Source organism: Acanthochromis polyacanthus, chromosome 4, assembly GCF_021347895.1.
Source record: "Acanthochromis polyacanthus isolate Apoly-LR-REF ecotype Palm Island chromosome 4, KAUST_Apoly_ChrSc, whole genome shotgun sequence".
In the NCBI taxonomy this organism is placed as follows: Eukaryota; Metazoa; Chordata; class Actinopteri; family Pomacentridae; genus Acanthochromis; species Acanthochromis polyacanthus.
The window spans coordinates 9,820,492-9,845,475 of record NC_067116.1 but is presented as its reverse complement, the minus strand read 5'-3'; the positions used below and the strand labels follow the sequence as shown (position 1 = coordinate 9,845,475).

At 42.3% G+C, this 24,984-nt stretch overlaps 1 protein-coding gene across 1 annotated transcript in view; it reads right to left on the bottom strand.

The window, feature by feature from the left end:
- LOC110966547 (tetraspanin-1) overlaps positions 1-3,107 on the bottom strand; it is a 46,552-nt gene extending 43,445 nt beyond the window's left edge. Inside the window, exons 1-2 of the mRNA XM_022215943.2 lie at positions 2,514-3,107; positions 114-356 (exon numbers count right to left, since the gene is read on the bottom strand). Of these exons, the coding sequence (XP_022071635.2) occupies positions 114-356; positions 2,514-3,107 (837 nt within the window). The remainder of the gene's footprint in view (positions 1-113; positions 357-2,513) is intronic.
- Positions 3,108-24,984: the final 21,877 nt, after the last annotated feature.

The window sequence follows — 24,984 nt, the reverse complement described above, 5'->3', positions numbered from 1 at the left end:
CTTACCAGCATATAACATGCTACAGGTGAGTGAGATCTCAGCAGACATAACATCATCAACCAGAATAGCACCTTACACTTGGATAGTGTGACCACAATCTTGAGTGCACTTACTGTGAGCAGCAGACATTTGCTCTCCTTGTGGGCCCCACAGCAGCCCAGAAGTCCCAGCAGCACCAGCACAGCACCAATGGCAATGCAAAAAAAGGCCACATTGATAAACTGCATGCCTTGACTGGAGAATGGCCCCAGGAGGTGGAGGAAGGAACCCCAATCCACACTCACCCAGGTCCCCATGGCCAGCAGTGTTAGGCCACCTAGCTGCAGGAGGATGCAGAAAAATTGATCAACATATATCTGTTAAAACATCTATGCATAAGTGTGCAATAAGCAAATTAATTTCTATCATTTGTGAAAGTGGGATAATGACCATTAGTAGTCCACACTTAACAACAGCAAATAAAATATCAATCATTTGGGTGCCAGGCAGTCATTCATATGTGGTCAAGTCAACATCTCTTGAGGGAGTAATTGATTTGGAATATGAGAGGCCATATTACATCATTATCCCTCTGTTACTATTATCTTTTAGTGACAACATGAAACCTCAACATTCTTCCCTCCTATTCAGAGAGGAGCATTTCTTGTGAGGCAGAGAGAGTTGGGCCTCAGGCTTCCTAGTGTGCATTGATGCTGTGCAACAACTTGGCCTCTTTTTACTTATCTGAAGAAAATGACTTCCTGTTTTCAGTGCTGCCTTTTTGTCCCCATTAATGTTGCACAGATGCAATGGAAAACAAATTCAATTAGGGATCGTCTTGTGCTTGTTGATAAAAGCAGCCATGGTGTGTACAGAAGTAGGCTACAGAACTATAAAGAGTAAAGAAGATCAATTTTAAATTTTGTGGACAACACTAAGGTTTTTCTATTTTCAGCCCAACAAAGATTGTACAAATATGTGACCAGTGTTTCCACTGTCATACACTAAATGCAATGACTGAAATGTACACAAGTAACAACTACAAGTACAGTGAACACCAGATGACCAGCAACCTATTGTATAATTATATCACATTCCTGCAAATATTGAGAATAATTGAATTCTTGACACCAGAAATGGAAATTAGTGAAAAGATGTCTTTCTGAAAATGCTAAGGTATCAATGGATTCAGGCTTTTTTTCCATACACAGCAATAAACAAATTATAAGCGCAATGAAACTTTTGGTTCACTGTGTCTCTACCTAGTTCCATGTTAAATGGTCAATAAAATCAATAAGGTCTGCTGGAAGGACAGATAACCTATTTTGGTAAAAACTGGGAAACTGTTCAGTTTTCATAATATTGTACGACACAACAAACTCACACTCAACCTTACTTGCACAGTATACAATTCATGCTCCCACTGCATTGACTGATCCACCACAATGCTGAGGCTGAATTCCAACACAGAAGTTGAACCCCCTGCGCCAATCAGTTAACATTACTAATAAAGTTTTGACTTCAATCAAAGCTACGGTCATCTATGTAAAATGTAAAAATACAACTGGTAGTAATGGTATGAGAGAGCAAATTATTAGGTACTTTTACTGCTCACGCTGCATGATTTCACTTCCATAATGTTAATGCCAACTGACCCAGATGAGAACAGACTGGGTCTTTTTAATTCTGACATCCAAATCACTTTAAACCAAGTAATCAATTGAAAGCTGCGTCCCTGCTTTTTTTGACCTTGCAGCAAGAAGATCCAAATCCCAGCCTGGGCCTGGGATCTTTCTGCATGGAGTTTGCATGTTCTCCCTGTGCATGTGTGGGTTTTCTCCGGGCACTCTGGCTTCCTCCCACAGTCCAAAAATATGCTGAGGTTAATTGGTTACTCCAAATTGCCCGTAGGTGCGAATGTGAGTGTGATTGTCTGTATATGTAGCCTTGCGACAGACTGGTGACCTGTCCAGGGTGTCCCCTGCCTTTGCCCGAGTCAGCTGGCATAGGCTTCAGCAACCCTGCGAACCTAGTGAGGATAAAGTGGTGTATAGAGAATGGATGGATTAGGTTGCAAAGGGAGAAGTCTTGTCAACAATTTTGGTTTCATGAGAAAAACAAACGTAACTAGTGTGGACTTGAGAGTAGCACGAAGCTGTTGAGCTACTTGTTCAGTACCATGCTGCATTGCTTACCCAAAGTATCTGCATTTGGACCATTAGATATAGCCATTGGAGGCACATTAACTGACAAGTCCAAAACCAAAACAGACCAGAGGATAGTTCAAAAGCTGGTCAAAAACAAAACAAAATGTTCCAAGGCAGGCAGGCCAGGTGGGTTAGATAGGCGAGAGCGTTCTGGAGAATGGCCCGGAGGCTAGAAGGACATGGGGAGGCCACTACGGAGGATGGCCTGGAGGCTGGAAGGACATGGGGAGGCGCTACGGAGGATGGCCTGGAGGCTGGCAGGACAGGCAAGGCTACTCCGGAGACGGCCCAAAGGCTGGCAGGTCAGGCAAGACCGCTCCAGAGGACAGTCTGGAGGCTGGCAGGACAGGTGAGGTCGCTCCGGAGGCTGGCAGGACAGGCGAGGCTGGTCCGAAGGACAGCCTGGAAGTTGCAGCTCTTCCAAGAGCTGGGGGGTAGGTTCATGGTGGTGGAACCACTCTGGAGGCCGGTGACGAAGGAGACGGAAACACTCTGGAAGCCGGAGATGGAGGAGACGGAACCACTCTGGAGGCCGGCAGCGGTGGATGAGACGGGGACCTCGTGGGGCCGGCAGTGGAGAACGAGACAGGGACCCTCAGGAGGTTGGCAGTGGCGGACAAGACAGGGACCCTCTGGTGGCCGGGCTGAAGACCGACCTTGGAACTGGGACCGACCGGCGTCAACGTCGACCTGCTCAGGAACTTGGACAGGTGAGGTGGCATGGAGCCACTTCGGGATGGGTGAGGGGGTGTCTTTGACCCCCTCAGAAATGGCCAGGAGATGAGGCTTGGCAACAGGATCTTGGGGCTCGGCGGGGCTCGGTGGGCCTCGGCGGGGCTCGACAGGGCTCGACAGGACTCGACGGCGGGACCTCGGTGGGATTCGGCGACAGGACCTTGGCAGGCCTCGGCGGCAGGACATCGGTGGGACTCAGCAGTGGGACCTCAGATGCTGCTTGGGAGTGGCGAGGTCTGGGCGCTGGGGAGTGGTGAGGCCTGGTGTTCTCTGGAGCCATGCTTGCCAGGCTTTCTGGAGTGGTGAGGGACTGTTGGTTCCTGTGTGATGGTGGTGTAGGCCAGAAGTTAATCAATGGGCTAATTGACACAGATGAAGACTGTTCTTGAAAGTTGTCTGGCTGTATGTTGGTGGTATGGATTCAGGTTCTGCAGGCCGAATGCTGGCAAACTCTGTGGCAGGCAAGGAATTGGCTTGATCTGTGGGGAAATTGTCCAGTCCGAGGGTTCTGTCCAACAGAAATGAACACACAGGATGAAATAGAGATAGGGGGTGACTGGGAGCCTCTGCGTCAGGGACCTCGCTTCCCTCTGGGGATAGTTTTTATGGCTAGACGGGTTTCCCAAAAGGGAGACTCCCAAGCACTATCAGACATGGAATCGGGGGTGACGGACTCTGAGGGGCAATCGGGAGACAGTGGTGGTTCTGACAGAAGGCGAGCCTATGGGGGACTAGATACTGGAGATGACATCTTGAGGTTCACCAGGCTGCATGTTCACCACACCCATCCTAACAGTTTGTGGTGAGGTACAGGTACTAGCATGCGAACAACTAGCCAGCTCAGGAGCAGATGAGGAGCTAACAGCATGGTGACTGGGTGGAAGAGATTGGGCAAGTGTATGACCGGAAGGGGGTGTATTTAAAAGATCCAAAATATAATCTGGCAGGTGGCCAGTGAGTCAGAACTTCTGTGCAGCCAGTCTGCGACACCTAGAAATAGCTGCATCTTGATACAGCAAGTTCTGAGTTCTTTTCCATTCCGCATATAGGCAAACCTGCGATTCAAAAAACTCATAAGATTTGTCATCCTTCAAAAAACACCAGCTGATGGATCTAGCTCTGGCTCAAATTCAGCTCACGTTTGACAATTTGATTAGGAACCTCAACGCCAAAATGACTGACAATTTGCAACCATATTACATTTGCGGCAGAATTCAATAATCTCGAGGGAAGGACTGGCCACAAGCTTAGCACTAGGTTACTTGTACAAAGTCACAACATCACAATAGAGCACATATCCAGAGGCAGCTCAAATCATGGGGCTGTTTTAAGGGCTCCATACAGTGCTGATAGAGCCAGACTGAAGAGATGCATTGAGAATGCTAAAGCAGCCTACAGGAGGAAGATTGAGGACACTTCAATGACCACAGCCTCCTGCTTTTTTGCCATCTTTGAGGTGAAAACAGTAGACACAAATGCCACACCTTCAGCCTCAGACAGCCACAGCCTCACTGTGATGGAGCATGAGGTAAGGTGTGTGCTCAGAGTAGCGAATCTGAGGAAAGCTACTAGCCCTGATGGTGTGACAGGAAGTGTACTAAATGAATGTGCAGATCACCTGTCTGTGATCTTCACTAAAATCTTCAACCTGTCCCTGTCCACATCCATCATCCAACCCTGTCGGAAGTCTTCAACAATTATACCACTGCCAAAAAGTCTGTCATCAGCAGGCTGAATGACTACTGTCTGGTAGTCTCACACTGGTCATTATGAAATGCTTTGAGATGCCGGATCAGCTCGGTCTGCTTGGAGGTCGGACATAAAAGCGGAAAGATGACGTCATTTCCTTTGGGGGGTCAGAGACAGAGAGGACCATATGGGCGAGTCATCCTGTGCGAAGTCCCAACCAGCACACAGCAGCGCAGTCCATCCATTCATTTGTTACTTGTTTATCAACTCTGGTTCTTTTGTAAGAGAAGAGATTGAGCTGCTATTTTTTATTTTATTCGTTCCCCCTTGTTTTCGGGAAGCTTAGCGTGGTTTTGTTTAGTGTTTTGGCTCAATCTCATCCATACTTTTAGTTTTGTTCAATACAAGTGTTGTTTATATTCATTTATGGAAAATAAATTATTAATTTGGTTGGGAAAAGCTGTAGTGTGTGCTGCTTGAGGCCTCAACAGGATGACAGTTTCATGTTCCATTCAGTGTCCTCTCGGCTGGGCGTAACATGAATTGGGGGCTCGTCCGATGCTTTTTTCGCTTAGTGTTACACTTAGATGAGTGTTTTGTGTGGTTGGCATTTTTCTTTGTGTGGGAGGAATTCAGAGGAAGAATGGCTGATTACTCCATCGAGGAGTTTACGGTCAGTCCCGCATGGGAAAAATTTGACAACTGTAGGAAGACAGACCTATTAATCATTGCTGGTCGTTTTAATCTAGGTGTGTCTGCTAATGCCCGCTAAGCAGAGATGCAAACTGTTTTGACTCAACAGCTGGTGGACACCGGTGTGCTTCCTGCGAGGGCTGGCGTAAGCAAAACCCCGCCGCAGGTGGATGCAGCGGGGCCTGAGGTTCCCAGTGTATCCCCTGCTGGTGTGGAGCACAAGCCAGCCGCTGGTTCGCTAGTAGGTATGGCTACGGAGGATCTCCGCCTAACCCTGGCAATTAAGGAAGCTGAGGTGAGGAATAGACAGCTGGAAGGCAATGCAGGCGATGCATCTCCGCATCCGAGCCCTAGAACTGGAGCGGGGCCAGCCTGCCGCTGATATGTCTGTGCCCAGTCCAAGTGCTGCATCTGCTTCATTAGGTGGGTTTGATATTATTATTAGTAGTAGTAGTAGTTAATTTAAGAAGGGACCATGTACAATATTAAACATAAATGTTTCCATTTGATGCATTGTACCAGAGATAGCTTTAAGCTAATTTTCATCTGCAGTCCCCCAGCAAGTCACAATAAAAACATCACAACATTACGTTAGAAAAAAGTACATGACCAGTGAAACAAAATATTCCACACACACACCCACACCCACACACACACACACTTAAAAGCACAGACACTCACATAAAAATGCCAATTAAAAGAACATTGCTAGACTGAAAAACATGACAGTGAATCAAAACATTACACACACACACACACACACACACACTTAAAAGTCGACATGTACACACAGTCACACATAAATGACAATTAAAAAGACATTAATGGTTGCAGTTCTGAGTGCTCTTAAGCAGGTTTTTCAGTTTGTTTTTAAAACTGCTGATAGAACTACAGGTCTTAATGTCATCAGGCAGGGCATTCCACTGAGCCGTAGCTTTTACAGAAAAAGCTGACTGTCCAAAGGTGGTGCGTCGAAAAGGTATTGCACAGTCAGTAGTGGAAGATATCCTTGTGGATTTAATAGACTTTGCCGAGCGATACTGAATGAACTGTTGCAGCGGAGGAGGGGCCAAACCATTTAAAACTTTAAAAACAAGACACATATTTGAAAATAACTTAAAATTTTCAAAACTCAGTAGACGATGCTTATCTAAAATCCTGCAATGGTGATATTGTGTTGAGTTTTTGTCCAGGATTTTCAAAGTCTGTTTGTAAAGAGACTCCAGTGGTTCGATGACTGCCTGCCCAGCTTGTCCCCAACATGTGATACAATATGACATGTGGGACAGAATCATAGCATGCATAAATGTCTTTGCAGCATATGAGCAAACACATCGCTTTAGTCCCTCCATTTCGAGAATCAGAGGTTGATTCGTATTTCAGTGCTTTTGAACGCATAGCTGCTGCGTTAAAATGGCCCACTGGTCGTTGCTATTGCAGTGTAAACTTGTTGGTAAAGCGCAAGAGGTTTGCGCTAGTCTGTCAATAGATCAGAGTTTAGATTACAACACTCTGAAGAAAGCTGTGCTGTGGGCCTATGAATTAGTCCCTGAGGCTTATAGGCAAAAATTTAGAAATCGGGAAAAAAATGCCAACCAGACCTACTTAGAATTCGTGCACGAGAAAAGCATTTTGTTTGATAAATGGTGTCAAGCATGCAGTGTGAAATCTCTGGAAGAGATGCACGAGTCAATCCTGCTAGAAGAATTTAAAAAATATTTGCCAGAGCGCATCGTTGTATATTTGAATGAACAGAAGGTTTCATCTGTTACGAAGGCAGCTGCCTTAGCCGATGAGTTTATCTTGACTCATAAAACTGTGTTTTCTCCACAGCCGTCGTGTGGACCAAATTTTGTGTATGAACGGAGAAACCGATCACCGAAGCTTGCGCGGAGAAACGTTCCCACGGTTGCCGGTGACAGCCGCAAGTGTTTCTACTGCCATGAGCCGGGTCATTTAATTGCAGTCTGTCCAGCTCTAAAAAAGAAAGGTCAGGCCAAACCCAGTAAGCCGTCCGCTGGTGTGTGTTTAATAAAAACTGTGACTTCTTCTGAAGTGTGTAGGAACATCGCTTGGCCTTAGGAATTCCAGAGGAGATGACAAACTCAGATAAGAACAGAACTCTCTCCTCTCTCCACACAGAACAACCCCCCAGTTTCTGGAGGAATTGGGACATATCTATTTCTTTGTGTGTTTTCATTTACAGTGAAGGACATTCGGACCTCCTTCATAGGGATGGAGTTCCCTACAAAACTAGAACCATTTGAAAGACAATGACTATCACTTTATGCTGTGAATGTTTCTTTTAATCAGCACTCATCCAAAATCTTCCTCCCCCTTCTGGAATGCCATCTTTGCCTCCTTCCTTGCAGGATCAGATAAGATGGGTCGTAAAATTTTACGACCACTCATAGAGACTGGTACAACCCAACTGTTTAAACTGAAACAGAACATCTTCAAAACTCATATTTCTGAGATGTATTTTGTGTTTTCAGGTTTACCAAAGTTACAGAAAGTACTTCATCTTTAACATATTCAAAAATTGTGCTTTTATATGGAGTAGAACTATTCTTATTAAATCTTGCTTAATTCAATTTCTTCCACAGTCCACAGTGCCCCCTACTGACGTTGGAGAACACAATAATGTCAGAATGATTTCCCATTTATTAATTATGAATCTTGTGTTATTCAGGTTGGAAAAGGTGAAAACTGTGTTATTCATTACCATATGTATGACATGTTATCATATCCTTACTGTGACATATATTTTTAGTATCAAGAAGCACATTCACATATAGTTTATTGAATTAAATAACTCACATATTTGTAAGCCTGCATAATTAGGAATATGTGGTCACTTTTGCTTAACGGGATTATGGTGAGAGATACACAGATCGCGTTTGCACGTTTAATATCATATTTTAATCCACTCTGACCATCTCTCCTCTCTGCCTCTCATCAGACAAAGAGGTGATCAAATTACGAGTGAGAATCGCGCCGAAACATATCATCTCTGCCCATGGGCTGCCTGGCCAGATAAAGGCCAGCCAGCGCCCTGTTCGCTCTCTTCCCTTTGTCCTCTCTCTGAGAGGCTCCACGCTGAGGAGCATCTCACTATTCTTACCAAAGACACGTTTTTTCTTTATCTTCTGAAGTTTCTTTGTTCCGAATTTATTGGACTTGGTAAATGGACTTGCTCTTATATAGCGCTTTTCTACTCATCAGAGTACTCAAAGCGCTTTTACAACAATTGCTCCCATTCACCCAGACACACACACATTCACACACTAATGTGCAGGTTGCTAATCAACCTGCAACATCAGTCAGTATACATTCACACACCAGTGGAACAGTCACTGGTAGGCAATTCGGGGTTCAGAATCTTGCCCAAGGAAACTTCGGCATGCAGCACATGACTAGGCGAGAGCGGGAATCGAACCGCCAACCATTTGATCATTGGACGACCCGCTCTACCACCTGAGCCACAGCCGCCCCTTATTCTTCTTATCCATGATTTTTGACAAGAACTGATTAAGAACCAGTTTCCATTTTTCCTAATTTTTGGCAGCTCTCCAGTTACTCAGCTAACGCCTGAGAGCCATCATTTTTAGTCAAGTGACTTTCATCAACCCTGGAAGAAGAGCTTGCAGTGTCCATCGCTTCAACGATCCTCTGGTCCAGACCCACTTGCTCCGAACCAATTGCCCACGGCAGGACGTCAATGCGTTGCCTTAGAGACGATACACCGCTCCAGAACCAGCAAGTCCAGGCGCGTTGTAAAGCCCATGGCCCGCACGTCCCAGCCAGGAGGAGACTCTGACAGACGGTTTGACTGACAGTAAGAGACCAGCTGAGCTTTCTCTGTCTGATTTGGGTTAATGGCACTAACCACTTGATTACCTAAATTCAACCCCTCCGTTTATTCTTTTACCAATCGTTCGTAGTCCAAATTATTGTTTCATTTAATCAGGTCGTCCGCTATCTGGCTTCTACGACCATAATCCTCATCTTTTAATATGCTGATTTGAATCTGACCCACACACACACCTACACACAATCCCACACAGGCACGCACACACACACACACACACACATGTCTGGTTCTTATATCCCCGTGGGGACTTACCATTGACTCCCATTCATATCTAACCCCTAACCCTTACCCTAAACCTAACCTTAACCCAGACCAAAACAATGCCTAACCCTAAAGAAACGTTTTTGCACTTTTACTTTTATCAGTAACAACAACATGGCCAAGAAAACACTGTTTAAAGTTGTGGGGACTGAAATGAGGTCCCCACGAGTGACATTGTTTTCGGTTTTCCAACAGTTGTGGGGACATTTGGTCCCCACAAGATTGATTTTGATTTTGTTTTGCATTAAGGTAATGCGTTTTATATGCGTTGTTTTAAATAATGAATGTTTTTTATTGACCAAGGACTACAGATGGAAATTAGCTTGAAGCTAAATCTGGTGCAACCATCTTTTTAATGTAACTGCACGCTGTCCTTTTACAAATAAACTTGAAACTAACTTGAAACTAGCCAGCACCTGAGCATACACACACACACACACACACACACACACACACACACACACACACACACACACACACACACACACACACACATACACACACGTGACACATTCCTCACTGTATATAGTTCACTTGTATTGTTCCGGTAGAAAAGTAAATAAATGTTTGCATTTAGACCAATCCACCGTCTTCTGCATTTCTGTGTGTATGAAAACTGAGGTCAATTTCACCGAGAATTCGAGACTTTCAGATATTAGACTGATCAACTGTATTTGGACAGGAATCTCCTTGAGATTCTGCATAAATTATTAATTTCCCTGCATATGCAGGGTAGTGCCCCTCCTATTTAACGAGTGCAAATAAAATCGCTTTAGTAGTTATCCCTACAAGTGCATTCTGTGCAATCAGATTGTAAAATTTCTGATGCTGATGCTCGTTTTCAGCCGTTCATTACAGATGGTTGAGTATCTGGGACCGGAGAGGGAAAAGAAAACGTACCAGTAAAAATCCTTTGTGATACGGCAGCCTATCAGTCGATGATGTTAAGTGATGTCATGCCACTGTTGAATGAGACTTCGTATGGTTCTGATGTGTTACTGTGGGGAATTGGAATGACCGTACTGAGAGCCCTGCTGCATTTGGTGTATTTGAAATCGCCACTAGTGACAGGACAGGTAAAAGTAGCCGTGTGTTCACAGTTGCCAATCAGTGCTGTCTCGTTCATTTTAGGTAATGATTTGTCTGGAGGAAAAGTTTTCCTCAACCCGTGGTTGCTGATGTTCCGGTCCCCGCCTCGTCCTCGGCCACTTCTACTGACCTCTCTGAACCACATCTGTTCCCTGTGTACACCCTTACACCCGCACAGGCTCGTAAATTTGGTGGTATTGTGGATTTATCTGAGTCATTCATGACTAAAGTAGATGAGAATGAGAAATTTGGGGTTACTGAAGATAATATAAAGACTGAAAATAAGTCTAGGGCCCTGTTGGGGGCGCTCGAGAGCAGCAACATTTAAAGACGTATATTCCCTGAGCTCCGCATGAAAACGACAATTTCACTATAGCCTCTAAAACAACACTATACCTACTTAGAATAAATTATAAACCTCTTACGATAATATAGCTGCATTTTTTTCTCCTATCCTGCTTTTTTTTCTACTTAATGCCAAGCAACATTCGCGGTCATGTCTCACCGGGCCAAGTCAAAACCAGCCACAGGTAAAGCCCCGGACTCCCCGGAGGCGGGTCCCCCGAAGGACACGCCGGATCTGGCCGTTGCTACCATCATAGAAGCCATCAAAGCCTCTGAGCAATCGGTCCTGACGAAGATAGAAGGCTCAGTCACTGCACTGTCGTCGGACCTACATGCTAAGATAGAAAACTTTTCCAAAGAGCTGCGCAGGAAAATAGCCAAAGTTAGCTCCAAGCTACATGATGCACTGGAAAATGCTAACCAGGAGCTAAAGCTACACGCGACATCGATACGGAATCTGGAGGACGGGGCTAACCAATACTAAGACCGGGTTGTTGAGCTAGAAACACAGCTCACATCATTAACCTCTCAAGTCAATCAACTGACAGCCAAGACGGAAGACTTGGAATCAAGACAACGCAGAGATAATTGCCGTATTATCGCCATGGATGAAAGCTTCTGGGATGTTCATATGGAGCAGCCGGTCACTAAACTGCTACAGGACTTACTGGGTCTGGATTATACCCCGACACTCGATCGTACCCACAGAAGCCTACAGCCAACGCCTAAACAGGGGGATCCCCCTTGGCCAATTGTCATTAAGTTCCACTATTTCCAGGAGAAGATGGATGTCCTGAGAAAGGCGTCAAACCAGCGTCCCATCCAGCATAATAACAAACAGATTTTCATCTATCCGGACTACACTGCTGCCGTGAGGAAGCGTCGGGCTGCCTTCGGAGAAGCAATACAGCTGCTGAGTCGCTGCCCCAACACCAAGTTTGGCCTCCTGTTTCCTGCGACGTTGAAAATCACTGCTCCAAACGGAGAGCAGAGATCATTCGATAACCCGGCTGAAGCAAAGGAGTACATTATCGGTCACCTGCAGCCCGGAGACTCAGGTAACTGAGAGGTTGTAACTCTCACTCCCACATGAAAAGCTGTGATGTTGCCATAGACTGTATTTGCATGTGACTCACAGACAGCTTTGTGAAACTGCAACAGCACAGAAAGTTGACATTAAACGATGTGACAATAGTTCTTCTGTCACAGGTTTGTTTCTGTGAATTAGTTCGTAAATAATCAATATATTGTCAATCAGCTTTCTCTCTCACCATGCTACTCCATTGCTCTTTTCTTGTAGCCACTCAGTTATTTCAGTTATTTTTTATATATTCAACAACAGTATGTGGGACTCATTCAGAGTGGATTTGCAATCCGAACAGCATTTTATCTACCTTTGGCTTACCTTCAGTTTATTCTATTTACACAATTGTTCTAAATTTCTTCTAAATTTCAGCCTTGTCGTCCCCCCCCCCCCCCCCCCCCCTTTTTTTTTTCTTTTTTCTCAATTATTTATTTTCAATGTATGGCAGCTTTTAACCCTTTAAGCTTCAGTCAATTCCAGCCGTTTTCAGTACAAAAAAATCGCTAATATTCTATTTTTAAATTAAAAAAATGACGAAAAATACAGGGAATATTGGACGCACATCGCGAGGTGCATTTCCTTGAAAACGACCGATTCGTGGATTTTATACCAACTTCAGGACATGTTTTGGACAAAATAGTTTACTGGCTTGTGTTGTCTGGATGTAAAAGGTTGGATTATGGCCGTTTTTTGTGGAATCTTTTTTTCTGTGTGTAATAATGAACCCAGAAATGTGAGTCGCGCTGTGTGCATTGAAGCCATGTATAGAGAACGGATGGATGAATATTTGTTTTTGTCGGACAAATGTGTTTTTCTCACCCGCTGTGGTAATCACATCTGAAAGTGGTTTATACCGGCGGATTCATGAGAATCTAAGCTTTCCATCGGGGTATAGTGTTTGTATAATCGGGTTTGCAGCCGTCGGACATTCTTGAAATTCCTATGCAAATTAGTAAGTGTACCGCCGGCGGTACACCTACGACACACTGAAGCGTAAAGTGTTAAAGCAACTACTTTTGGAATTTCTAGTTTTGAGGACAGTTACTTCTCTGCATTGTTCGACTCATGCATAGCTCTCTTAGGGATTAGCTTAGTACCAAGTGTTCGGGTTGATGGTTTGATTATCTGGAGATGGAGCAACCTACTTTGATGGGCTGATAGCCTGTTGGGATGGGTACCAAAAGTTTCTATTTTCCTACTATCGTTTTTTAGTTCTCTGTATTTGGTTTTTAAGTTGGTTTGAACTGTGTATTTCTATTGTTAGACCCAACTATCTTCTACAAGGACTTGATGGCATAGCACATCTTTGTAAGTCTGAAAGGATATGACATCGCGCAGACAGGTGAGCAGAACTCCTGGATCTCCTTCATTTCATGGAACATCAGAGGCATGGGCAATGCAGTTAAACGCAATAATATCTTTAGCCATTTGAGATCATTTAACCCAGACGTTATATTTTTACAGGAGACACATTTAAAGGTCAACCATCATACAAGGCTGAGAAATGACTGGATCGGTCAGGTTTATCATTCCAACTTTACCCATAACTCTAGGGGTGTTGCAATCCTTTTTAAGAAGGGAGCTCAATTCAGCCATACCAAAATGATTACTGACTCCAATGGTAGATTCATTATATTAATCGGTAAACTTTGTAATTCCCCAACTATTCTTGTAAATGTCTATGGCCCCAACTGGGATGATCCGCAATTCTTTATTAAGCTAATCGCCTCCTTACCTGATGTCAACATCCATCAGCTCATCATAGCTGGAGATCTAAATTGCGTACTACACCCACATCTGGATAGATCCAATCCGAAACCGGACAGTCAGCTATCCAAGTCTGGTGGCGTCCTTGAGTCTTTCATGCAGTCTTACTGCCTCACAGATCCATGGAGGAAACTAAACCCAGATACGAAACAATTCTTATTCTTTTCACCTGTCCACAAAAGCTATTCAAGGATAGAATATTTTTTAATTAACAGTAATCTCTATCCACATGTCACTAACTCACAGTATCACAGTATTGTGGTATCGGACCACTGTCCTGTACAACTGGACCCATTTCCCAGATAATGTTGAGCCCCAACGAACGTGGCAGCTTGACCCTTCTCTGCTATTATGTACTGAATTTAAGAAATTTGTTGCAGAGCAAATTGACTTTTTTTTTTGAAACAAATGACTGTTCAGGCATCTCAAGACGGGTTCTATGGGAAACACATCAAGCTTACATTAGAGGCCAAATAAGTTCATAAACCGCCCATCAAAATAAACAACGCAACAAATGTCTCTTAGAAATCGAGAAGTCCCTTTTGGACATCGATAAAAAATATTCAATATCTGCCACATCAGAGTTACAGAAAGAACGCGCTTTGCTTCAGATGGAGTTTAATAACCAAGCAGTAAGAAACTTACTTAAAAATAAACAAAAATTTTACGAACATGGAGAGAAAGCAGGTCGACTACTCACTCATCAACTCCGTCAAACAAATAGTAACTCCCAAATCACAGAAATAAGCATCAGCTCAGGTGTAACTACATGTGACCCAAAACTTATTAACAGTCAATTCAGAAAATATTATTTGGACCTATATGCATCAAACACAGATCCAAACATATGTGCAATACAATCCTTCTTAGATTCCTTAGATATCCCTACTCTTAATTCAGATGCTCAATCTTCACTTGATCAACCTCTCACCGTGAATGAGATACAAGCCGCAATTAACTCCATGCAGTGTGGACGGGCCCCGGGACCTGATGGGTTTCCCATTGAATATTACAAGATATTTGCACCCAAATTAGTACCTATTCTGAAAGCAATGCATGACGAAACTTTAGAAAATGGCAGCCTACCACCAACTCTCACTCAAGCAACTATATCTCTGATATTGAAAAAAGACAAAAATCCACTTGACTGCTCGTCTTACAGACCCATTAGTCTTCTCTGCTGCGACTACAAAATCCTGACTAAAACACTGGCAAACCGATTGAATGATGTGATACCAACACTTATTCACCAAGACCAAACCGGTTTCATTCCTGGTCGACAACCATTTTTTAATATGAGACTTCTCTTTAACGTCATGTACTCCACTCATCCAATACAGCTGCCTGAGGTAATCCTATCACTTGATGCCAAGAAGGCCTTCGATAGAATAGAGTGGGCATACCTACATGCAGTCATGAAGAGATTTGGATTTGGTGAAACATTTTGTAACTGGATCAAAATTCTTTATAGCAACCCAACCTTGGCTGTTAAAACAAATGGTTTAATATCACCATACTTTCCTATTTTTAAAGGGACACACCAGGGCTGTTGCTTGTCACCATTTTTGTTTGACTTAGCCATAGAACCTCTTGCTATAGCGGTGAGAGGTGATGAGGGAATTAAGGGCATTAAGAGAGGAGACACAATCCACAAGGTTGCGCTCTATGTGAATGACCTACTTCTTTTTATCACTGATCCGATCCAGTCTATTCCTCACCTTTTAGTTTCACTGCAGAAATTTGGGAGTTTTTCAGGCTATAAATTAAATTTAACAAAAAGCTTACTATTTCCTATTAATGACATGAGTAAAACACTAAATTACAGTTCCTTCCCATTTAAAACTGAATATCAGTCCTTTAAGTACTTAGGAGTGAATGTAACCAGCACATTCAAGACACTCAAAGCAGCAAACTTCGACAGTTTATTAGAACACACAAAAAAAGAATTAGAAAGGTGGTCACGCCTTCCAATTTCATTAGCTGGCCATGTCAATGCCCTCAAGATGACAGTGTTACCAAGATTTCTGTATCTATTTGTGGCAATTCCTGTTTGGCTCCCAAAATGTTTCTTTGTTAAATTAGATAAGTGTATTTCAACTTTCATATGGAACCATTCAATACCCCAAATGAAGGAAACCTATCTTGAAAGGCCCAAATTTTTTCTACTATTATTGGGCATCGAATATTTCCAAACTGGCATACTGGATATCAACATTTTCTGATAATGATGGGCCCGCTTGGGCAACAATGGAAGCTTCATCACATGCATCGATATCACCAATCGCTTTTGTGATGGCTCCACTTTCACTGTGCACCAACAGTAAGATTTTTTCCAATCCTGTTGTTACAAGTTTCATCAAAATTTGGATACAATTTTCCAAGCATTTTAACCTCAATCAGATGAGCGGCCTCTTTCCTGTGTCCCATAACCATCTTTTCGCTCCTTCACAAACTGACTCGAATTTTGCTGGCTGGCGTAGACATGGATTGGTCTTTTTTGAAGATCTATTTGATGAAAATTCCTTTCTACCCTTTGAATTTATTGTAAAAGAAAACAATATCCCAAAATCACATTTTTTCAGATACCTCCAAGTCCACAGTTTCGCTTCCAAACTTTTTCACTCTTACCCCAAGCCCCCGGACAAAGATTTTTCGCATGATTTGCTAAACTTAAATCCATGGAATAGGGGTCTAATTTCTAGGAGTTATAAAATAATCCAGAGCATCGACCCTCTATCGCAAACTAAAACCCGAGAAGCTTGGGAACGGGACTTAGGTATCGTAATTACAGATAATGTTTGGGCTCAATGCATTACTAACATACACCTTTCTTCTACACACGTGGACAAAATTGTTGGTACCCCTCAGTTAAAGAAGGAAAAACCCACAATTCTCACTGAAATCACTTGAAACTCACAAAAGTAACAATAAATAAAAATTTATTGAAAATTAAATAATCAAAAACAGCCATTACTTTTGAATTGTTGATTAACATAATTATTTAAAAAAACAAACTAATGAAACAGGCCTGGACAAAAATGATGGTACCTCTATAAAAGATTGAAAACTATTTGACCAGAGTGACATGATTAACTCAGGTGTGTCATTTAATTGACATCACAGGTGTTTCAAAACTCATAATCAGTCAGTCTGCCTATTTAAAGGGAGACAAGTAGTCACCCTGCTGTTTGGTGAAAAGGTGTGTACCACACTGAACATGGACAACAGAAAGCGAAGGAGAGAATTGTCCCAGGACATCCGAAAAAAAATGATAGACAAACATATTAAAGGTAAAGGCTATAAGACCATCTCTAAACAGCTTGAAGTTCCTGTGACAACAGTGGCTCATATTATTCAGAAGTTCAAGACCCACGGGACAGTAGCCAACCTCCCTGGACGTGGCCGCAAGAGGAAAATTGATGACAAATTGAAGAGACGGATCATTCGAATTGTATCCAAAGAGCCCAGAGCAACCTCCAAAGAAATTAAAGGTGAACTCCAAGGCCAAGGTACATCAGTGTCAGATCGCACCATTCGTCGTTGTTTGAGCCAAAGTGGACTTCATGGGAGACGACCAAGGAGGACACCACTGCTGAAAAAACTCATAAAAAAGCCAGACTGGAATTTGCAAAAATGCATGTTGACAAGCCACAAAGCTTCTGGGAGAATGTCCTTTGGACAGATGAGACCAAACTGGAGCTTTTTGGTAAGGCACATCAACTCTATGTTCATAGACTCAAAAACCAAGCATACGAAGAAAAGAACACTGTCCCTACGGTGAAACATGGAGGAGGCTCAGTAATGTTTTGGGGCTGCTTTGCTGCATCTGGCACAGGGTGTCTTGAAAGTGTGCAAGGTACGATGAAATCTGAAGACTATCAAGGCATTCTGGAGAGAAATGTGCTGCCTAGTGTCAGAAAGCTTGGTCTCAGTCGCAGGTCATGGGTCTTCCAGCAGGACAACGATCCAAAACACACAGCCAAAAACACCCAAGAATGGCTGAGAGAAAAGCGTTGGACTATTCTAAAGTGGCCTTCTATGAGCCCAGATCTGAATCCCATTGAACATATGTGGAAGGAGCTGAAACATGCCATTTGGAGAAGACACCCATCAAACCTGAGACAACTGGAGCTGTTTGCTCATGAGGAGTGGGCCAAAATACCTGTTGACAGCTGCAGAACGCTCATTGACAAATACAGAAATCGTTTAATTGCAGTGATTGCCTCAAAAGGTTGTGCAACAAAATATTAAGTTATGGGTACCATCATTTTTGTCCAGCCCTATTTCATTAGTTTGTTTTTTTAAATAATTATGTTAATCAACAATTCAAAAGTGATGGCTGATTTTGATTATTTAATTTTCAATACATTTTTATTTATTGTTACTTTTGTGAGTTTCAAGTGATTTCAGTGAGAATTGTGGGTTTTTCCTTCTTTAACTGAGGGGTACCAACAATTTTGTCCACGTGTGTATATGTGTTAGACATGGGTTACTACAATTCAAGGTCCTTAACAGAATTCACTACTCTAACGATAGATTAGCCAAAATATATTCATCTATTCAGCCCATATGTCCCAGATGTGCTAATTTAGTGTCGCTAGGTCATATGTTTTGGTCCTGTCCCCGCCTCACAAATTTCTGGTGCTCTGTATTCGATGGTCTATCAGCTTTATGTAATACACCTCTCAAACCTAATCCATAAACTGCTATCTTTGGAGTCATACCCATGGTAACACATACTACAAATTCTCAAAAGAGAGCAATAGTATTCAGTAGCCTCATAGCGCAGGCTGATCTTAATGAACTGGAAATCCAACAAATGTCCAGCCCTTAGAAGATGGACCCAGGATGTACTGTCTTTACTCCAACTAGAAAAAATCAGACATACATTAAATGGGTCGGATGACCAATTTGTCAGAGTATGATCCCCATTTATTGAGTATGTGAAGAAGTTAAATTTCTAATAGATTATGTCATCCAAACGACAAGTCTCGCTGACCTGTCTGACTGGTCCATCAACTATATATTTCGACACTGACAGCTTTAACAACGATTCTGCTCACCCTCTCTCTTAAATTATCTCATGCTTTGTCTATGCCTTATAGGTTATCACTATCAATGTTCCAAGATTGCTATGGCCTTTCCAAGTCTGAAATTATGTCAAATATCGATGGGTCTTTTTTTTCTCTCTCTCTTCTCTTCTGGTGTACTTTTGGTCCCACGGGAGGGTATATGGGGAGGGTTATAGGGAGGTATACGGGATTATGTTTTCTGGCATTTTGTATGTCTGTTTATGTTCATTTGTTTATATAACTGAAACCTGTTTAAATAAAGTTTAAAGTGTAAATATGAAAAAAAAAGTCTAGGGCCCTGTTTACCCGAGGAGGCTGGCAGGTAAACCTGGGTCAGAATATTTAAAGAAAAAACACCCTATCGTTTATACGAGGATGGCATTTTGGGGGCTTAAATACGCAAAAATTTGAAACCGGCCTCCAGAGTGGAAAAGTTAAAAACTCTCCGCTGTTACGTTTCCGTCTAAACAGCAAAACGCAAAACTTCGCTGGAAAAAAAAACTTTGCCGAGATCTGACCACGTCGCATACGCGATTACGTCACATACGTGCACTGGTGCTTTGGTTTGCTGGCCGGTACAAGGAAGTAAACAAAGATGTAATGCTGTATTATTTAAGCGACGAGGGGCGGCTGAGGAAAACTGCAAATGCCTTTGGGTTAGCGCGATCAACTGTGTCAGTCATCATCAGAGAAACATGCAAGGCCATAACTCAACACCTCGGTCCAAAGTACATACAATTGCCATTTACTGTACCCAAAGCAGAGCAGCTTGTTTCTGGATTTCTGGAGGATCATGGCATGCCCCAGTGTTTGGGGGCAGTAGATGGGACTCATATTGAGATCAAACAACCAGCTGTCAAAGCAATGGACTACATTAATAGGAAGGGAAATTATTCCCTAAATGTCCAGGCCATCTGCGACCACAAATATAGGTAATCTACAAGTTTTCTCGTGTTTACATGTCCATCATGTAGGTTTCACTAAACGATTATGCATGACAAGGCTAGTGTCAGAGACCGTGGTGGTAAGTGACAAATGTACTTAAGTAAAAGTAAATGTATCAAGTATTTATATTCAAAAGTACTTTGAAAACAACAACTTGTTTTGTTGAATAAAACCACAAAACAAGTTGGATAAAATGGTAAATTTGTACAAAGCCAGGGCTAAACTGGGTCTAAATCAGGCCTAAACAAGGACTAAATCTTGACCAAACAAGGAATAAGCTAAGATTAAACCAGGTTTACATCAGGACAAAAGCAGGTCTGGAGCAAAATATACATATTTGTTGAAAATACTTTTACTCCAAATCAAAACTGCAATGGAGTAAAAAGTACAGATACTGGTTTTAAAATGTAATGAAGAAAAAGCAAAAAAAAATGTATTTGAATAAAGTAAAAGTACCACAAATGTGTACTTTTTTACTTGTACTTTTCACTTACATTCCACCACTGGTCAGAGGGTTTGTATAGTGAGTGCATTGGGCAGGACTCAGGAGGGAGGAAGACTTGGGGTATGATGATGTAATAGTAAAAAAATAAGAGTGTGAGGGGTAGCAGTTGAAATGGATGTGAGAAAGTGGTAGTTGATAGGGCTGGGAATTTGGATAAAACTTGGAGGTGGTATTTGGTCAGACTGGTATAGGGTGGTTAAGTAATGCTGCATCAAACAGGCCGAGCCGTGGTAGTAGAAAGGGTCTTTTAGGTTTTTTCAGAAGTCCAGGTGTGTGTGTGGAAGGGGGCTGATATATCTTCAAACAATTATTATAAAAAATTAAAGCAAAAATGTTAACATTAAAATATAATAATAAATGCTTTTGCCTTACAGATTTATGGATGTGGTCATAAAATGGCCTGGAAGTGTACACGATGCACGCATCTTTGCGAACTCCAAAGTAAACACCTACCTGAAGACAGGAAAGATACCTTCACTGGAGAAGCGGATAGTTGAAGATGAAGACCCCATACCTGTCTTTCTTTTAGGAGACCCTGCCTACCCCCTTCTCTCTTACCTTATGGAAGAGTACTCAAGTGGAGGCTCCAACCCATCAGAGCAGTACTTTGGACATTGTTTGTGTAGAGCTCGTATGGTAACTGAATGTTCATTTGGGCGGCTTAAGGCCAGGTTTTCCGCCCTGAGACGGCCGATGGACATAAATCTCACTGATCTTCCAAATGTGATTTATTCTTGCTTTGTCCTGCACAATATCTGTGAGGCCTGGAATAACTCTGTGGATCCCCGTGTTGAACAGGAAGCCATACAATACGACAGGGATGTGCAGCCTCCCACACAAACAACTACCTGACAGACTGCAATGAGGCAAGTAGAAAGAGAGTAAGAAGAATCCTCACCAAATACCTTGACCCCTAATAGCCCTAAGGTGGACTGTGACCAAGATATGTGAAAGATACTGCATAGCATTATTTGCATTTGAAATGTTTAGTTCCACTAACAAGCATCTTGTTCCTGTGTTGGTATATTTGTACTCCTTATTAGTTACTTGATTCATCCTCAGTTCAATTAAATTTATTTTTATATGGCCCATAATCACAACAGAGTTGTCTCTTAGGGCCTAACAGAATGATCCGCATGATCAATGCAATGTGTTGCAAATACAAACAAGGCAGTGAAGAATAAAGCCCCATATTAATCAAATGATTTCAAACCTTTTTATTTTTCTTTTCACTCCAGAGCATACACAGAATAGTCATGCACAGAACAGACCCTGGTAAATCACAAAAGTTACACATTGAAATGTTACAATAAAAATTAAATGCTTTTGACTTGGTTCTCTTAACATTAATACCAAGTGGACCATATACTTAAACAGTAGTAATAGGCAGCAACTGAACAAAAAGTGCAACAAAATGTAAACAATTTCTGTTCATACTGAGTGTCCCAACTAACTCTGCAGCACACAACTGGGCCTCTTAACTGAAAGTGCTTAAGTACTGCCACCGAACAAAAACAGTGCATGAAATTTTTATTATAAAATCAGTTACAAAGACAAAACATCAACATCGTTCTCATTTGAGTAATTGTCATGTATTTGTCTGTAGGACTGAGGTGCAGGGCCCATCTGCTGAAGTGTGTGTGAACGTGCAGTGGCCATGGGTGGTGGTGGATATGAATGGGCTGTGGCCATGGGTGAGGTTGTGTGTGAATGTGCTTGGGGCATGCTTGGTGGTGTGTATGAATGTACTGGAGCCATGGGTGGTGGTGTGTATGAATGTGCTGGAGCCATGGGTGGTGGTGGATATGAATGTGCTGGAGCCATGGGTGGTGATGTGTGTGCATCTGTTGGCACTGTGTTGTATTGGATAGGTGTAGCAGGGTGTACTTGAGGTTGACACAAGTGTCTCACAAGGAAATCAAAACTGTTACTCAGTCTAACCTGAGCTTCTCCAGTTGTGTCTAGCCTCACACTGTTGCTTCTCTCAGCCTTCTCCATTATGTCAACAATCTTCCTCTTTATGTCAAGATCGGTCTGCACTGGATCCGTGCAAAGTTTTTTCTGGAGCCTTTCACTTTTATGGTTATCAAGCCGTGACTGAAAAGAAAACAAAACAAAAGCAGGGAGACAATTAATAAGCTGATGAAAGCTTTGGTATTCACAGCAAAAAGTAGAAATACATGGTTAATTACTACAATAATATTTCCATTTATGGAAATACCAAAGCAGGCATAGTTGACTTCCAGTGTTGGGGATTAACTAAATACATGTGTTTAAAATGCGCATTTAGAATACTCATTTTGAGTAACTGTATTTAGGTACAGTTACTCTTTCATTTGAGGGTATTTAGAATACAGTTACTTTCCCAAAATTTAAGGAATACATCTCAGTACTCCATCATCCTATTTCAGCTAAAATTCATCTGAAACTTTCAGTACAGTAAAATAAGGATTTGAAACTCCCTATTCCACAGTTTATGTAAACTATGCAAATGTGCCCCATGTCATTGACGTGATGTGATCTGCACATCTTCAGGTGCATTTGCAAAATAAATGTAGCCTTGGTGTAAAAATGACACATCTCTGTGTCCTACTGATGCAGAGTTAAATCTGAATGTGAACCGAGACATGTTGATCACTGCTCAGAAAAATGTTCCTAATATATTGTAAATAAGCTCATATGAGACAATCATAGCCGACATGTTTTTAATTATTCACTGCATTCATATGTAAATATAATGTAAGTCTATGTGAAAGTATTCTAAGTATTCAGAATACAGTACACTGATTGGACAAAGTAACGGAATACATTTTAAGGCAAGTATTCAGTAACTCAATACAACTTCAAAGTATTCTCCCCAACACTGTTGACTGCACATAATTGTTCTAATGTCAATACTTTGCAAATGTCAGGCAGAGGTAAAGTCGTAATAGTTATAAAAAATAGCATAGAGCATCAATTCCCTGCTTATGAAAACATTTACATACCGTCATCATGTGTGATCTCTCATGACCTTACATTTAGACATTTTTCAGGTCTTATTTCGAACAACCAAAAACATACCTGAAGCTGACCTCTTCATCTCTGGAGTGGAGTCTCGGTACCCTGGGTCTGTTGGCTGTCACTTTCTCTTGTAGTAGACGCTTGACTCTCGCTTGACAGACTGCATTCACTCAGTGTATTGACCTCAGCAGTCTCTATACCAAATTCCAAAGAAGTGGTGGCAGGCAATCCACACCATATGTCATTACATAAATCAAAAAAAAGTGCTATGACCCGACCATGGCCACTCCGACGTTGTGTATCGACGGCATCCCTGTATTTACTCCTAACGGGTTTAAGCTTTGAAGCGATTTGGTCTCTGGTTATCTCAGTTGGTGCATGGGGGTAAGCCGATCTTGCTTCGCCGTCTGAGGAAGTCGGATACTGTGCAATGAATGAGGTCCATATATCAAAGTACTTTGTATTGCAAGATTCCCAGTCAATTCCGTTTTGGGTTTTTGTGGCTTTGTAGTCCAAAGTGGTTCGAAGCAGTAGTTCGACCTCTTCATTTGTTCAAACAAAGTTCTTCTTACAAGTCGCCATCTGACATTTACCGCGGCGGAGATCCGAAAAGGGAGATAGTACGCATGCGCGTAGACATGGCGGAGTTTTATCACAGTGCCACCTAGCTGCCTGGCATGCATATCCAATCGAATTCCACACACTATAGAGTCACCGTATATACGCAGATTTCCTTCAAAACCGCTCGTCTAAACGTGAAATAAAAAGTGAAGACAAGATGCCACTTTTGCGTTTTCTGTTAAGATGGTCCTCATATAAATGTAGCCTTGGTGTAAAAATGACACATCTCTGTGTCCTACTGATGCAGAGTTAAATCTGAATGTGAACCGAGACATGTTGATCACTGCTCAGAAAAATGATCCTTCGCTAACTGTGTGTTTTTCATCTGTATTAGCCACTGACAGTACATCTCCTGTTTTCTTTATAGACAATGGAGTTCTGATGAGAAAGTGGAGTCCTGATTCTGACGAATTGCGTGTTGTAAATCAGGTGGTCGTGCCAAAGGAATATCACCCTCAGATTCTCAGCATCGCACACGATTCCTGTTTAGCAGGACATTTGAGGGATAAGAAAACTTATCAGCATGTGTTGCGCAATTTCCTTTGGCCCGGTTTAAAAACCGACATGACCAAATACTGCCAATCATGCCACACGTCAGCTAGCAGGAAAACCAAATCAGCCTGTTCCGCCAGAACCTTTACTTCCTATTCCTGTGCTTGGTGAACCATTTGAACGTGTGTTGCTGGACTGTGTGGGGTCTTTGCCAAAAAACAAATCTGGGAACCAGTATATTCTAACTATTATGTGTGCTGCAACTCGTTACCCTCAGGCGATTTCACTAAAATCTAAACCTGTAGTTAAAGCCCTTGTACAGTTTTTTTTTCGACATTTGGTCTACCAAAGGAAATTCAAACAGACAAAGGAACAAATTTCATGTCAAAACTGTTTGCTCAGGTAGTGAAAGAGTTAAATATTAAGCATCAGACATCCAGTCCTTACCATCTGGAGTCTCAGAGTGCTTTAGAAAGATTCCATCAGACGCTCAAGTCCATGCTGCGTAAATTCTTCTTGGAGACTGAGAGAGACTGGGATGAGGGTCTGCCTCTACTCATGTTTGCTGTGCGTGAAACTCCACAGGAATCCTTGGGTTTTAGTCCTTGTGACCTAGTGTTCGG